Raw genomic sequence first — 15,964 nt, forward strand, 5'->3', positions numbered from 1 at the left:
TTATATATTGTGCATAATTGCACCCACATTTTGGATGGATGGTGGTATATTAAGTGCTCTGAGTATCTCTTGTCTCTCTCCCCTGTGATTCAGTGGTCCCTTGAAGAATTAAGCGTAAAGGTTCTGAAAGAGCAGCCAAGGCTTACCCTCCCCTTCTCCACACACACACACACACACACACACACACACACACACACACACACACACACACACACACACACACACACTGGAGGGGACATGTGGATCACTCATTACACTGGAGTGTGTGTGGGGGTGTGTGTGTCACTCGTCTCAGTGGAGTGTGTGTGTGATGTGTATGTCATTGAATCCCAGGACCTCGACATCTGACGGGTTGGGTGGACTTCACATCATAAGTCTATGAATCGTATCACTCTGAAGGAGAGGGATGGAGAGCTTTAAAGAGCATGGGCCAGGAGGGGAAAAGAAGGGATGAAAAAAGATAAGAGAACTTGATGGCAGGAGGCAGCTCACACATGACCATCCCCATCGCTCCCTTACATCCCTATCTCTCTTTCCCTCGCTCTCTCTCTCCTCCTGCAGCTGTGGCTTTCTGAGCATGCCTCTTCGACATCCAACGGCTGAGCGCACACGAGTGGGGGAAGGAAGAGAGGCAAGAGAGGAGGGGTGAAAAGAGATTCCAGCAGACCTAGTTTGAGAAAGCACAGACAAATAGCACCTCGAGTAGGAGCAAGGAGGGCAAATATTTAGAGATTTTCACATTAGAGGACATTTGAAACAGGGAGAGTTGACAATGCTGTGACAATGTGATGGCCATTCGTAAGTCCTTTTCTGAGGGGGAAAGAAGATGAGAAAGGAGTGAAAAGGGCTTTTTGTTGATGGCCGTGTGTGTCTCAATGGGCAGAAGGGGCACGTCAGGCATTCGAGGGTTGACCGCACTCCGGTGGACATTCTAGGACACTCACCTAGAACGTATCGTCGATCAAAGGGACACATTATTTTTAACGTTCCACCTGAGTCTCCGCATTAAGCGCTTTCAGTTGTCAAGGGGAGAGCATCTTTGAAGTGAGAGCACTTGTTATTGAAAAGGACAAGAGGCTTGTTGTTTTTCAGGGATTCAACTTGAAAGATAAACTTTTCTCTGTCCTTTCTTTTTGAGGTTGTTCCCTTTTATGTGTGAAAAGGGGAGTTCGGGGGATGATTTTGTGGGTCAACAGAAAGAGAACATTGGAATTGTTTGTTTCCTTTTGTCAACACAATATATTGGGAATATCACAGTGCTGGGGACGTGTGAGGATTACAATGGAGACGAAACCATTTTTTTTTTTGCAGTGGATATCCAATATTCACATAATGAACCCTATCCATCATGTTTTTTCACTCTGTGCCACTGTATGGAATTAGTGCTGGGGTTCGCAATTCCACATTGGCATCAAACCGGAAATATAATGCTGCGAATCGTTATGATTGATTATAACTAGAGACGTAAGTGTAAGTGCATTGCTGAGTCCATGGTGCTTTTACTTACTGCTAGGAAGAGCTCCGGGATAATTTTTGTATGCGGCAGCTTATCAACAATGTCCGACATCTAAAATGATATCAACCACTAACAGAATTACAAGAACATTAAACTAATACAAGAGCAATTCACAGTTACTGCAGATACTAAAGGACTACAAATCAATGACGTGGAAGTATTATGTTTAGAGTGTAGATTTATAGAGTTAGGGCAAAAAAATATTATTGGCAGTAAGGATTTTTATTTATTTATTAGGATACCTAGGCAGTAATGCAGTTTCAAAGTTCCTCTGCTTGACTGTTTCCCTTGACTTGCTGGGTACTGAATAGAGGTTGAAGGATAACTGTTCGTATTTATGGAGGTATTTTGGGGGAACTGATGTCGGGTCATGCAAGTGGACCTGACTTTGTACAAACACTCATCTGATGGGACTACAACTATCTGAACCAACTTGTGGTACCACAATTACCTACAGTATACCTGATCAACCAACAGTACAGTTTCATTTTCTTCTTTTTTTCTTTGACATTTGTATTTTTCTTGGAACTTCATTTTTCTCTGACCTTTGTTTCATCTTTTGTCTTGGATCTTTGTTTCACTTCTTTCTTGGACCTATTTTTCTCTTGGACCTTCGCCACCTGGTCAGTATGGTGCCACCACCGCCCGCCAACATGCCTCATGTGTGCTTGTCTTCCATCTTGATCATGGGCAGCATGGCGCTGATGGACGCCTACCTGGTGGAGCAGAACCAGGGGCCCAGGAAGATCGGTGTGTGCATCATGGTCCTCGTGGGGGACATCTGCTTCCTCATCGTCCTACGCTACGTAGCCGTGTGGGTGGGTTCCGAGGTGCGGACCTCCAAGCGTGGTTACGCCATGATCCTATGGTTCTTCTACGTCTTCGTCCTGGAGATCAAGGTCTACTTCGTCTACCAGAACTACAAGGCCGAGGACGGGAAGGGGGGAAGTTCGAATGGTTGGACTGGCGGCGGTGGCGTGGACGGGGTGGCACGGAAGATGCTGACATTGCTTCTGTCCATCTGCGTGCCCGTGGTCTACATCACATTGGTGGCCATCGACCACATGGAGTACGTGCGGTCGCACAAGAAGAAGGAGGAGATCCGGAGTCGACTCTTCTGGGTGGTGGTGGACTTGCTTGACGTCCTGGACGTGCAGGCCAACCTATGGGAGCCTCAGAGGAAAGGGCTCCCCCTATGGGTGGAGGGACTCATGTTCTTCTACTGCTACATCCTGCTGCTGGTGCTGCCGTGCGTGTCGCTGAGCGAGATCAGCATGCAAGGGGTGAACATCGTGCCCCATAAGATGATGCTCTACCCGATTCTCAGCCTGGTTACTGTTAACATTATCACTCTCTTCATTCGAGGCGGGAACATGGTTTTCTATAGGGACTCCAGGGTGTCTGGGATACTGATGGGTAAAAATGTGATCGCCATTGTTCTCAAGACATGCAGTTTTGTCCAGTATCGTAGGCATCTCGACGAGGTCCCATCTCCCGCCCTTGGGGTAGATATGCAGAAGAATTGCGTTGTCCATGGCCCGAAAGTGACTATGCCTGTGCCCATGACGATGCCCATGCCACCCCAAGTAGTGATTCAAGACTTCACAACGTTTCCCGAAGAGATGGTGTGTGTGAGTGATACCGAGGTTGAGCAAACGTGACACAGGTCTTGGTGAGAAAGTAATAAAGTTACATAACATATTATAAGCTTTATTATAGGACATTATAAAAGATGATGATCTAACGAAGAAAAAAAAAGAAAAAAGGCTAAAGGGATACTTATATTTTTACAAGGTGTTGTGCAGAACAAATTATGATGTATCTTTAATTTGGGGATGATTTGTGTCTCTTTGTGCACCTGTAAAACGACCTAAAAATATGAATGTGAGGTGCTGGATACAGTAAATGGAAGTCATTCCGCATTATTTCAGCATCGTAAAGAGGCATTTCAATTAACAGTAGAGTACTTTCACTCTGACCTGCCCTCCTTTCCAGACTGTTTTCGTTCTAATGCTGTTTGAGTGTCAATGTGAACCATTTGTATTGAATGACTTGTCTTTGATAAATGAGCCCTGCATTGAAAGAGTTCAGGTTGTGATTGTTATGTATTTTGCATTCGATTAAGCGATATGCGTAACACTGAAGAGCTTAAAAAGAAAAAGGAACAATTTGAAGCATTTTCTTTAACATTTTTTTCTCTCCTTTTGCTAGGAAAAGTTGGCTTCTACCATAGACAATTTCTTACTGTTCACCGTGGTCAACAAAATAAGATTGAAGAAAATACTTTAATGCGACTGGAATATGTGTGCCCGAAAATAGGCCTTTATCAAATATGTATTGAAAATGAAAATGAGCGATGTCTGCTAACTTGTTCTGACACGCGGTTATGAAGCTGAGCTTTTGAGCTAAGCTGTACGTGTATGACTACAAAGACAGATATTTGTATTGAAAGAAGACATTTTATCAAAGAGAGGTATTCTACACACAGTTGTGTTCAGACAGAGAAATCACAAGACAACTTCTGTCCTGTGAAAACTACAGATTTTTACTGTTCTCTTCACTTCCTCCATTCACCCTTGGAAGATGCGTTCACCTTTTTCAAAAGTACAATTTCAGTATACATAAGAAAAACTATATCAAGTGCATAATTAATACTAAGACATTACATTTGGCAATCAGTGCTCCCTCAAAAAATAAGGGCATGACGCCTCTGCATTCAGAGTTGGTAGAGAATATATTCCTACTCACAGTATGAGCTCTATGTTTGAGAAATGTAACTAATCCACAATATCAAAATTCTGTTTACAGTTTTCTCAGAAAGACCATGCTGCATAATTGGTGTGGTATCCATGGCTACCCAATATCTTGTAATGACTATGATATCTGCAGTGTGAGGAAGATAAGTTAATGATTATTTAACTGTCACTAGCTGGATCATTACATTTCCTTCTGTATTGTTCTCTGATACTGTTTTACAATGCCTTTACATCAGCACACTTTGTTTGCGGTTAGGCTTTGAACCCTTAAAAGCACATTATTTATAGGGTAAGTATTACAGTATGCAGGCAATGTTCAAACAAAATATTCCAGCTCACTATTTATCCCTCACTTTTTAGACCCTAAGGGGTAAAGAGGAAAAATAAAATACGATAAACTTCATTTAAATATGATCAAGGACACAATGTACACTGCTGCTGGGCGGTTATTAATGTTTTAGGAGGTGTCTGTTGCTGAGGTTGTCTATAAGGAATGGGTAAGTGAAATGGAATTCATTGAAAGAACATTGACCGTTAATAAGCCTTCATTATGGAATGCAGTTAATATGGAGTGCAGTGGTCTTGAGGTCCTATGACGGGTCAAAAATATGACCCATACTCACACAAGTATATTACATATGCACAAATACAGATGCAGTATTTTTTGGCACATGTTACAGCACCACACAGCATGCCACACTCACCTGGGTCAAAATCGCCTGCAGAAAATTGAAATAACAAATGCCACTCATCCTCATCATCACCAGGGAAATTAAGTTTTTCTTTTGACCAATGATCTCACTGCAAAAACAGATGTTTGTCCAAAAGATGCAAACATCACACTGCGAGGCTGCAGTCAAACTATACCTATGAGGAATACCTATGTGAGAATGCTGTTCATTGACTACAGCTCAGCGTTCATGAATTTATGTAAATCCTGCGGCGGAGGAAAATTCTCAGCAACAACAGAGTTCGGGACCCTGGGACTGAACACCTCCCTCTGTAACCAGATCCTGGACTTACTGACAGGCCGACCCCAGGTGGTGATGGTAGGCAACAACACCTCCGCCACACTGACCCTCAACACGGGGCCCCTCAGGGGTGTGTGCTTAGCCCCCTCCTGTACTACCTGTTCACCCACGACTCCGTGACCACACATAACTCCAACACTATCATCAAGTTTGCTGACGGCACGGACAATGATGAGACAGCCTACACTCTAAAAATAAAATGTTCCTGGAGGCACCAGCGGAACCCCAAAATGTGCTTCCAGGAACCTTTTCCCTGAGGAATCTTTTAAAAAGGTTCCTCAAATCACCTTCTAGGTTTTAAGGTTCCTGTAGGAATCTTCAATGTCCCATTTATTCTCTTATGAATAATAGTAATAATAATAACAATAATACTATTAACAATAATAATAACAAAAGTAACATTTTGATTGGCAAACTTGTAAAGTCACAAATTCATTTGATTGACTTTGAAAGTCACGGAAAACCAAATATGCAATCAATAAATAAAGTACAATGTCAACCGTTGACGAACATTCATATTTGATGTGTATAGACAACAAGATAGGAGCCTGTACTAAAAATACAATAATTATTGTTGTCATGAACTATACCAATCAAAAGACCCCATCTTACTGATAAAACTGATATGTTTAAATACAGTGGAGAATATTTTACAGGTCATTCATATAGAGACACTAACAAAGCATTAGCACATCAAATAACAGCTTTCTAAGTGGTTTCTAATTTTAGTAATTTGGCTGATATAAGTTTGCCATTTCAACATTTGTTCGTAATTTACACTACCAGTCAAAAGTTTGGACACACCTACTCATTCAAGGGTTTTTCTTTATTTTCACATTTTTTTACATTGTAGAATAATATTGAAGACATTAAAACTATGAAATAACACATATGGAATCATGCAGCAACCAAAAAAGTGTTAAACAAATCAAAATATATTTTATATTTGAGATTCTTCAAATATGCTTTGCACACTCTTGGCATTCTCTCAACCAGCTTCATGGGGTAGTCACCTGGAAAACATTTCAATGAACAGGTGTGCCTTCTTAAAAGTTAATTTGTGGAATTTCTTTCCTTCTTAATGCGTTTGAGCCAATCAGTTGTGTTGTGACAAGGTATGGGGTGTATACAGAAGATAGCCCTATTTGGTAAAATACCAGGTACATATTATGGCAAGAACAGCTCAAATAAGCAAAGAGAAACGACAGTCCATCATTACTTTAAGACATGAAGGTCAGTCAATACGAAACATTTCAAGAACTTTGTCAGTTTCTTCAAGTGCAGTCGCAAAAACCATCAAGCGCCATGATGAAACTGGCTCTCATGAGGACTGCCACAGGAATGGAAGACCCAGAGGTACCTCTGCTGCAGAGGATAAGTTAATTAGAGTTGCCAGACTCAGAAATTGCAGCCCAAATAAATGCTTCACAGAGTTCAAGTCACAGACACATCTCAACATCAACTGTTCAGAGGGGACTGTGTGAATCAGGCCTTCATGGTCGAATTACTGCAAAGAAACCACTACTAAAGGACACCAATAATAAGAAGAGACCTGCTTGGGCCAAGAAACCCTAATATATCTTGATTACATAAGTATTCAACCCCCTTTCTGAGTGAGTCTCTAAGAGCTTTGCACACCTGGATTGTACAGTATTTGCACATTATTCTTTTAAAACTTCTTCAAGCTCTGTCAAATTGGTTGTGGATCATTGCTAGACAGCCAAGTCTTGCCATAGATTTTCAAGCTGATTTAAGTCAGATCTGTAACTAGGCCACTCAGGACTATTCATTTATGTCTTGGAAAGCAACTCAAGAGTATATTTGGCCTTGTGTTTTAGTTTATTGTCCTGCTGAAAGGTGCATTTGTTTCCCAGTGTCTGTTGGAAAGCAGACTGAACCAGGTTTTCCTCTAGGACTTTTCCTGTGCTTAGCTCTATTCTGTTTATTTTTATCCTAAAAAACTCCCTAGACCTTGTTGATGACAAGTATACCCATAACGTGATGCAGCCAACACCATGCTTGAAAATATGAAGAGAGATACTCAGTGATGTGTTGGATTTGCACCAAACATAACGCTTTGTATTCAGGACATAAAATTCATTTCTTTGCCACATTTTTTGTAGTTTTACTTTAGTGCCTTATTGCAAGTTGCATGTTTTGGAATATTTGTTATGCTGTACAGGCTTCCTTCTTTTCACTCTGTCATTTAGGTTAGTATTGTGGAGTAACTACAATGTTGTTGATCCATCCTCAGTTCTCATATCACAGCAATTCAACTGTTTTAAAGTCATCATTGGCCTCATGGTGAAATCCCTGAGCGGTTTCCTTCCTTCCTGCCAACTGAGTTAGGAAGGACACCTGTGTCTTTGTAGTGACTGGGTGTATTGCGACACCATCCAATGTAATTAATAACTTCACCATGCTAAAAGGGATTTTTTTTTACCCATCTACCAATATGTGCCCTTCTTTGCAAAGCATTGGAAAACCTCCCTGGTCTTTGTGTTTGATTTACACAACATGCTTACCACTTTGAAGATGCAAAATATGTTTTATTGTGAAACAAACAAGAATTAAGACAAAAGAAAACAGAAAACTTGAGCGTGCATAACTATTCACCCCCCCCAAAGTCAATACTTTGTAGAGCCACCTTTTGCAGCAATTACAGCTGCAAGTATCTTGGGGTATGTCTCTATATGCTTGGCACATCTAGCCACTGGGATGTTTGCCCATTCTTCAAGGCAAAACTGCTCCAGCTCCTTCAAGTTGGATGGGTTCCGCTGATGTACAGCAATCTGTCAGTCATACCACAGATTCTCAATTGGATTGAGGTCTGGGCTTTGACTAGGCCATTCCAAGACATTTAAATGTTTCCCCTTAAACCTCTCGAGTGTTGCTTTAGCAGTATGCTTAGGGTCATTGTCCTGCTGGAAGGTGAACCTCCGTCCCAGTCTCAAATCTCTGGAGGACTGAAACATGTTTCCCTCAGGAATTTCCCTGTATTTAGTGCCATCCAGCATTCCTTCAATTCTGAACAGTTTCCCAGTCCCTGGTGTTCTCGGGGTGATGAGAGGTGTTGGGTTTGCGCCAGACATAGCGTTTTCCTTGATGGCCAAAAAGCTCAATTTTAGTCTCATCTGACCAGAGTACCTTCTTCCATATGTTTGGGGAGTCTCCCACATGCCTTTTGGCAAACACCAAACGTGTTTGCTTATTTCTTTCTTTAAGCAATGGCTATTTTCTGGCCACTCTTCCTTAAAGCCCAGCTCTGTGGAGTGTCCGGCTTAAAGTGGTGCTATGGACAGATACTCCAATCTCCGCTGTGGAGCTTTGCAGCTCCTTCAGGGTTATCCTTGGTCTCTTTGTTGCCTCTGTGATTAATGCCCTCCTTGCCTGGTCCGTGAGTTTTGGTGGGCGGCCCTCTCTTGGCATGTTTGTTGTGGTGCCATATTCTTTCAATTTTTTAATAATCTATTTAATGGTGCTCCGTGGGATGTTCAAAGTTTCTGATATTTTTTTATAACCCAACCTTGATCTGTACTTCTGTATTGTTGAGAAGGATCTTGTAAGTAAGCATTTCGCGAGACTGTTTTCCATCTGTTGTGTGCTGTGCACGCAACAAATAAACTTTCATTTGATAACGCCTTGAAATGTGAGACCAGCTTGCCGAAATGTGCGACCAAGATATCGGGCTCATTCGCCTCTAGGACGCAATAACCTTGAGGATAAAGTTGAGGCATTAACTCCTGTGAGGTTAAAGGTGCAAATGCAGAAATTGCTCTCCAATTTTCGATGAGTGAGATGCAAGACCTCTCTCACATACTGTAGTCACATAGTATCTGCGCATGTGCATGGGTTCGCTTCATGCTGTTACAGCGTGGTAGCAATGGGACCAAAACATCCGAGATGTCAAAGCTCTTAGTTGTTGCAGAAATTGACCCACTATGCTGTTTACTTTGTGCATCTACGTCATATCACTGAATCTACCTTTAAAACAGAAAGACAAAACAGAAACAAAACAGAAATTGAAACAACTGCATGATTTGAGGATCAAACCCACAATGATGTAAGCTGTAAGTAAAGCTTCAAAGGAAAATGTCATAATTTTTCTACCTCATATTCATCATCTCCAGCACCACCCAACATCAACATATGTGAAAATGGCGGGTTGTTTTGTTTTTGTAGTACACACAATTAGTGCATATATCTTAAGATAGCTACAGTAGGTGAGACAACAACACATCGCAATCGTATCAAGTACATTTTCCCTCAACAAATTATTTATCAGCAAAGTCAGTTTTAGTGGGAAAAGAGAAGGGGGCGCTATGAGAGTCATTTAAGATACTCTTGTAGTGTATTAAAATTATGTCTTTGTTAAATGTTTTTCATGAAGAAATGGAAGGTTGATTATTGCTATCCAGAGGGAATGTTTTAGGTGTAATACCACATATAATAGACAGGAAGTGTATTGTAAAACTGGCCAGAAGAGGGAGCCCATCTTGTTGCATTGGTTATAAATAGGGGTACACGAAGAAGATAGGGCAGAGCAGACATTAGAATTAGAGGACACTGCTCTCCTGGTGTCATGTCACCTGTTACTCATGCTGAAGCTTGTGATCTGAATAAACCTTATGATCAACGTTCAGTATGAGCAGACTCTTTAATTGATGGTAACACCTACGATTGACGTATACTACATTTGGAGGCTCCGCTGAGATATTGATTGCATCGTTGTTGGTCCCTTTCCTGGATTCGCGAGGTGACTACTGTCCAAGCCGGCTTAAAGGTGAGAGATTACTCACAAAGAAATTTGGTCATTGGTTATCCCGCTGATTCATGAGAGGGCTTTGACGGTGTACAGTTAAAAGTACTTGGGTCGTGGTCTAAATTTGGTTGATGGGTAAATGGGGAATAATAGCATGTTTAGGACAATGGATTGGTAGAGAATATATGTTGGGAGATGTCTGCATAATTAGGGCACCGGGGGATCTGGAAAAGCCCTCGAATCGAGGCGGTTCTTTAGGAATGGGCCATAAAATCCTTGCAACGCGTTATGTGGTGGAAGGTTAATTCTGGGAATTATTAAGCTGGATGAATTATATGTATGTTATATACTCATCGTATGGTTGACGAACTATAATGCTTGGGGTAACCTCTCTATGATTATCCAGAACTTACGGCAACACAAAGTTAGAAGGAGATATTATTGATAATCATGGACAATGATTGGGCCACGGTGCGGGGTGTTCATTTGTATAGCTAGTAGGCTGCAGTTAGCTGGAGGTTGGTGTTAATGATGGATTGTTTCAGGACACGTGGTGCCTCGGGGCTAAGGCTTGATTGTATGGTTCGGCCCACGTGGTACATTGTGGCTAAATGCTAATGCTAATTGTGTTGCATGCTACATGCTAACGGATATCCTTAGAGATTCCATTGCGATGGATTAAAGTCTCTTAAACTTGTCACTGTCTGTAAGTCAGGTTGTATGTTTTGTGAGCGCTGGTAAATGTTGTTTGACTATAAGGGGGAAATGGGGAATTACAGCTGGACTGGTATTCTGTTTGGAGAGAGAGAGTAGAGAGTCTTCCTTTCACGGTGAAATTGTATTGAGGAATGATATTTGCGCATGCGTTTAATTTTGCGACACTACAGTACCAAACGTGGGAGTTGGAGTTTATGGCACGAGATTAGGGAACGTTTTGTTTTACGGCATCATGAGGGGATGCTGAGACTCAAGTGAGGTTAAAATGATATTTGCGCATGCGTGATTTTACGGGGCTAAAAACTACAACATGTGGTTATGTGCTAAGCCTACAAAGCACGGCATTATGGGTAAGGGTCATAGGTCCCATGTGGGGGGTTTTTTGGGGAAAAATCTCTTAGGTGTTAAACGGCTGTTGTTCGAACGGGAAACTATTTGGCGATATGTATTGAATTTATAAATCAAATATATGTTGACGGAGTATAATTAATTAAATTAAAAGACGATTAAAATTAACTGAAATGTTTTGGAGCGATCTATGTAATAAATGATATTTGCGCATGCGTGGGATTCTGCAAAACAACACATTGGTTAAACTGCAGGGGGAGACAGAGGAACACAGACGACGGAACAAATAGGCACAAGGAGATTTTAAGACGATGATTCTAGTTTAAACGGTGGTGGGTTAAGATGAAACTTGTTTGGGTACCTATTGAATTTATAAATTAAATATATGGTAACGGATTATAATAGAGGGAATTAGATAATTAAATGACGGATTAAAATCAAGGTTTTTGGGCGATCTATAATTAGTCCTGAGTTAAAGTCTTAGAGCGAATGTAGAACGAATGAATATTGAACGGTTGGAAATACTCAGTGATTGCATTAACTACTAAAGTCTTTTTCTGTGTATGTTCTTCTGTCATATGAGAGGAGCAATAGGACTAGACGACAGACGAGAGCAGAGGAGAGAGAGAGAGGACGTGCATGTCACGACACGTGGCAGAGGATCAAGTCAAAAAGGTTTTGGTACTGATTATGGTTACAAAATCTTTCCCTAACAGGATATGTGATGTTATGACCATTTCGCATAAGCTTGGCAAACTGATTCATTAAAAATTGCATTTTGGAGGCTATGTGCATCACGGGGGTTTAATTACAGTTGGGTTGGGAATCAAGGACTGACATTATTCTTTAAATTTAAGATAATTAGGTGCTTATAGTGCAAGGGCCTATAGAGCAAGGGGGTTTATGTGGATTGTAGTATTGAAGGGTTAGAGGCTTTGTTTTTGGGATTGCTTTGAAGTTGACTAATTTACTTGCATTTGATGGGTTGTGGTAATATACTCAACACTAATTGATAAGTTGGTGACATAGGATATAGGAATAAAATTGGGTTTAATTATTCAGGATTTATTTGGAGTTGTTTAGGGTTATATTAATAATTTAAGGGGGTAAGCCTTAGGCTATACAGTCTAGAATAACATAGTTCACAATAAAGGAATATAAAAGGCTTGATATAGGGGAAAATTGATTAAAATAGTCATTTTTTAATCTAAGTAGGGTTAGAGAGTAGTGTTAGAAAGACAAATGGCAGATGTTAGTACACCTTTCTCACATACGGATTCAGCAGAAAGACACCCACCTTACGAGAAGGAAGCTTTCAGTGATCATCTAGCAGGGTGATTATGGCATCAGAGATGAAGACGAATACGAGCAGAAACGACGTTGAAGATGAATTCAAAACTCCAGAAGGAAGGAAAATCGGGATGTCTGGGAACTTAAGGAGATGAAGATGAGAGTGATTGATGAGAGGCCATGGGTGGAGGTGACTCTGTGATCAGAAGGAAGTGGCAAGAGAGGAAAGAAGGATACTGGAGACTTGATCTCTGATGAAAGTTGAACGAAGAAGGAGACAAGAGATTTGAGTTCTGAGGAAGAAAAGTAAGAAGATGATGGAAGATGATATTTCAAGAACAGAACTTAGAAGATAACCTTTTGAAGAATACTGATAGGTCCACAACGAGAAGAACTGGACGAAGAAAACTCAATCAAATACAACTTATAACTGGTGGTGGAGAAGAAGAAAAGTATGAAGAATCAGAGTGAACCAAATCAACAATCACTGTCACAGCTTCAACTGAACAATATCAAATGCAATTGTACCAGCCAAAGGGGGGTACCAGATGTTCCTTATCCACAGCAACAAGTCAGGAGGAAACAAGAGAACATTTTTAAGGAAGATACAGGGGCAATTCAAGATCACCTGTTCTCCAGGTGAACACTAAATATTCTAGAGTGTCTAGAATATCCAGAAGGGGGGTATCAGCTGAGAGCATCGATTAGAGAAGAAGAGAAAATAGCCAACAATTGAAGTAAAAACAACCGACCATTAGAAGTGATAGTGAATAGGGGAAAAACTTATCTGGGTTCAGCCTAAAGAGGTTAAACATATCACTCTGTAAAATAAACTAATTAGGTTAGGATAGGGATTTGAAGTAGTAAAACAGTTTACTCTTCGGGAATCAATTGAGCTCTGCTATAGAAGTCAAATAGGAATTACAATAGACATACTAGTATTAGGACAATATATCAAGGATATTGTGGGAAGAGATGCATGGTTTAAATTGAAGGGTTCAATCAGAGGCACACTAAATGACTGACTGTCTGGTAGAATATTTTAAGAAGTAGGGTTTTTGGGAATCATTTGCTTAAAAGATAATATCATAGGAAGGATGATAATGTATTAGATTGCCTGTTAGACAATCTGTCTGGGAAAATAAACTTAATAGGGGTGACTGTTATTTTGGGTTACATTCTTACACTAAGAGATTTGAGGTTAGGCTAAAAGGTGTTTAGTCATTTGCCAAGTCTGTGTGTAATGAGTCAGGAGCAGGTGGGGAATTCCCAATCACGTATTCTAAAAATTGGTGGGGAAGGAATTTTGTCAATAAATCAGTGGGAAAAGGTTTTAAATGTTATGAGAGAAAAGATTAGATTAAAATAAGTTAGGAGAACTAGGGGTGAAGGAACTCTGAGACAGTGAGCTAAGTTCAAAGTTAGTAGTAAGAGAGAGAGAGAACAGTAATAAATGACACTTTAGAATAGGAAGATCAAGGTAATTGTGGGTACTTTTTGTTATAATCAAAAGGTTTAAAGTTTAGAGGTAGAACTGAAAGGGGGAAAAAGTGACACTAGTGGTGATGGATGGAAGTACAAGTAAAGAGTCCAGAGCTTTGGGATGAGGTAGTAACAATAATGACATCACCATGTGAGTCTATTAAAACAACAGTGAGAAGTAATTTAACTCTTTCAACATTGATAGTTATTAAAGCCATAAATATAGCGCATTTGATTATAAGGGTCCAGCATCAATTATAGGGGGAAAATACTGTTATTAGAGTTAGGATAATAATAATTATAATATGCCATTTAGGATGATGACGTTTCTTTCACAGAGAGAGAGAGAGAGAGATAATTAGGGAGGATAAGTATTGTTAGCAGGATCAGAAGTAGGAGCTGTTGCACCTACTCAAATAAGGGATTATTTTGCGTAAGGTTACAGATAAAGATCAGGGAGAATAGGTGTACTTATCTAGTGAAAGCATTAAAATTTGTTTTGGGTAAGAATTATTGGTTAAAGGGCTATGTAATTTGTAAGGTGATGCTTATAATGGAAGATTTGAAGTCTGTAAAACTTTCCACAGTCACAGAGGGAGTTAAGGATAAGTTTATTACAGTAGTCACTCCAACAGGGAATAATCGAATAGGATGTTGGTAGTTTCCCACTAGAGGGAATTAAGGGTTTTAATTCATCAACTAAATCAACAACGTTAATGGTAACTTTGGGAAGGGATTAATGATACGATGGTAATAGCAAATGTAGGAAGGAGGACGACAACTTTTCTGAAATTAGAGGTAGCAAGAGGGACTCAGGAGGTTATGGAAAATAGGAGGGCAGAGAGAGAGCAATATAGATTAATCTGAAATGGAGAAGAGAGATTCATCATGGAAGCTGCAGGATGAGGTCTTTTGATTTTGATGACAGAGGGGGGGGGCATCTGATCAGTGCTGCTCGTTCCTCTGTTGTGGAAATTAGAGATAGATTAACTCATTCTGTGAGAATCAGTGAGGAATCTTGAGGGTTGATGTCTGTTGGGGATGCCAGCCCAGGACGTGTTAGACGGTCGCGCGGCCTCTGGCGGGTCTGGGTCAGGGTTATGCTTTGTCATGACTGTGGTATCGGCAACAGTCATTGACCGATAAAATAATGTAGTTGTCAGAACAGTAGGGTTTAAGTGTTCTTGGGTAAATGGATTACCCTATGGGAATTGTTAGATGGAAAGGAAAATCAGGTAACAACGGAACCCTGAAGTATTCAGGTGAAACAGTGAGGGCTAAAAGTTATTGTTGTTCTAATAAAACATATGAGGTAGGGGTATGTTTATGGAAATAATAGGTTATTTTTTATATACCAGGTAGTAAGAAGAGCAGGACTTTGATGGTTAAAAGATTAGCTTTTGACTGACAGGGTGACTATGGGGAATTTTAGAGATATTTGGTGGGTTTGTGATGATAAAGTATATATATTTTTACCCTATGGAGGGATAGGATTTGGGTATGTGTCAACGTTGAAGCTTCCATATGAGGCTTTTACTATTAAAAGAGAGCTAGCATCGGACACAGCTAAATCTAGGGTTAAAAGGGTGACATGGCTACATGTTATAGTCTTCAAGCCTATCATTGAAGGGTAGGTTTAAGGGAGAAGGGGGACTTCATTCATGGTATGGTGTAACATTTGGAAAATATCAGCGATGCATTTGGATGCAAAATCAGTTAGGCCAGTAGGGGGCAGTGATGGGGTACATTTTAAGGCACTGTGTAATATGTTACTGACTTTTGAGAAAGTTATGAGATTGAGATAGGTTGGAGAAGTGGTGCCTGGAGGCAACACTCAGATGCCATTGTTGACTGTTCCGGATCTGGACGAAGAGGGACAAGTGGCCTACTGATGGATAAATATCATTTTGGATTATTTGATGATTTTTCAAATTGTTTTTTCAATATTAGTATGATTTTTAGTATGATTTATGAATCAAAGGGGGGATGGATAATGTGATTCATGCATCATTTATATATCATTTTTAGATTGTTAGTGGATATTGATGTTTAATTTCAAAAT

The 15,964-nt window shown here is 40.3% G+C and overlaps 1 protein-coding gene across 1 annotated transcript; it reads left to right on the forward strand.

Moving 5' to 3' along the window:
- The first annotated feature begins 630 nt into the window (after positions 1–630).
- Positions 631–3,602, forward strand: LOC123484202 (transmembrane protein 121-like). The gene has a single exon (XM_045214266.1). The coding sequence runs from the start codon at positions 1,924–1,926 to the stop codon at positions 3,175–3,177; it is 1,254 nt and encodes a 417-aa protein (XP_045070201.1). The 5' UTR covers positions 631–1,923; the 3' UTR covers positions 3,178–3,602.
- The last annotated feature ends 12,362 nt before the right edge of the window (positions 3,603–15,964 follow it).

Source organism: Coregonus clupeaformis, unplaced genomic scaffold (genome assembly GCF_020615455.1).
Source record: "Coregonus clupeaformis isolate EN_2021a unplaced genomic scaffold, ASM2061545v1 scaf0226, whole genome shotgun sequence".
Lineage (NCBI taxonomy): Eukaryota > Metazoa > Chordata > Actinopteri > Salmoniformes > Salmonidae > Coregonus > Coregonus clupeaformis.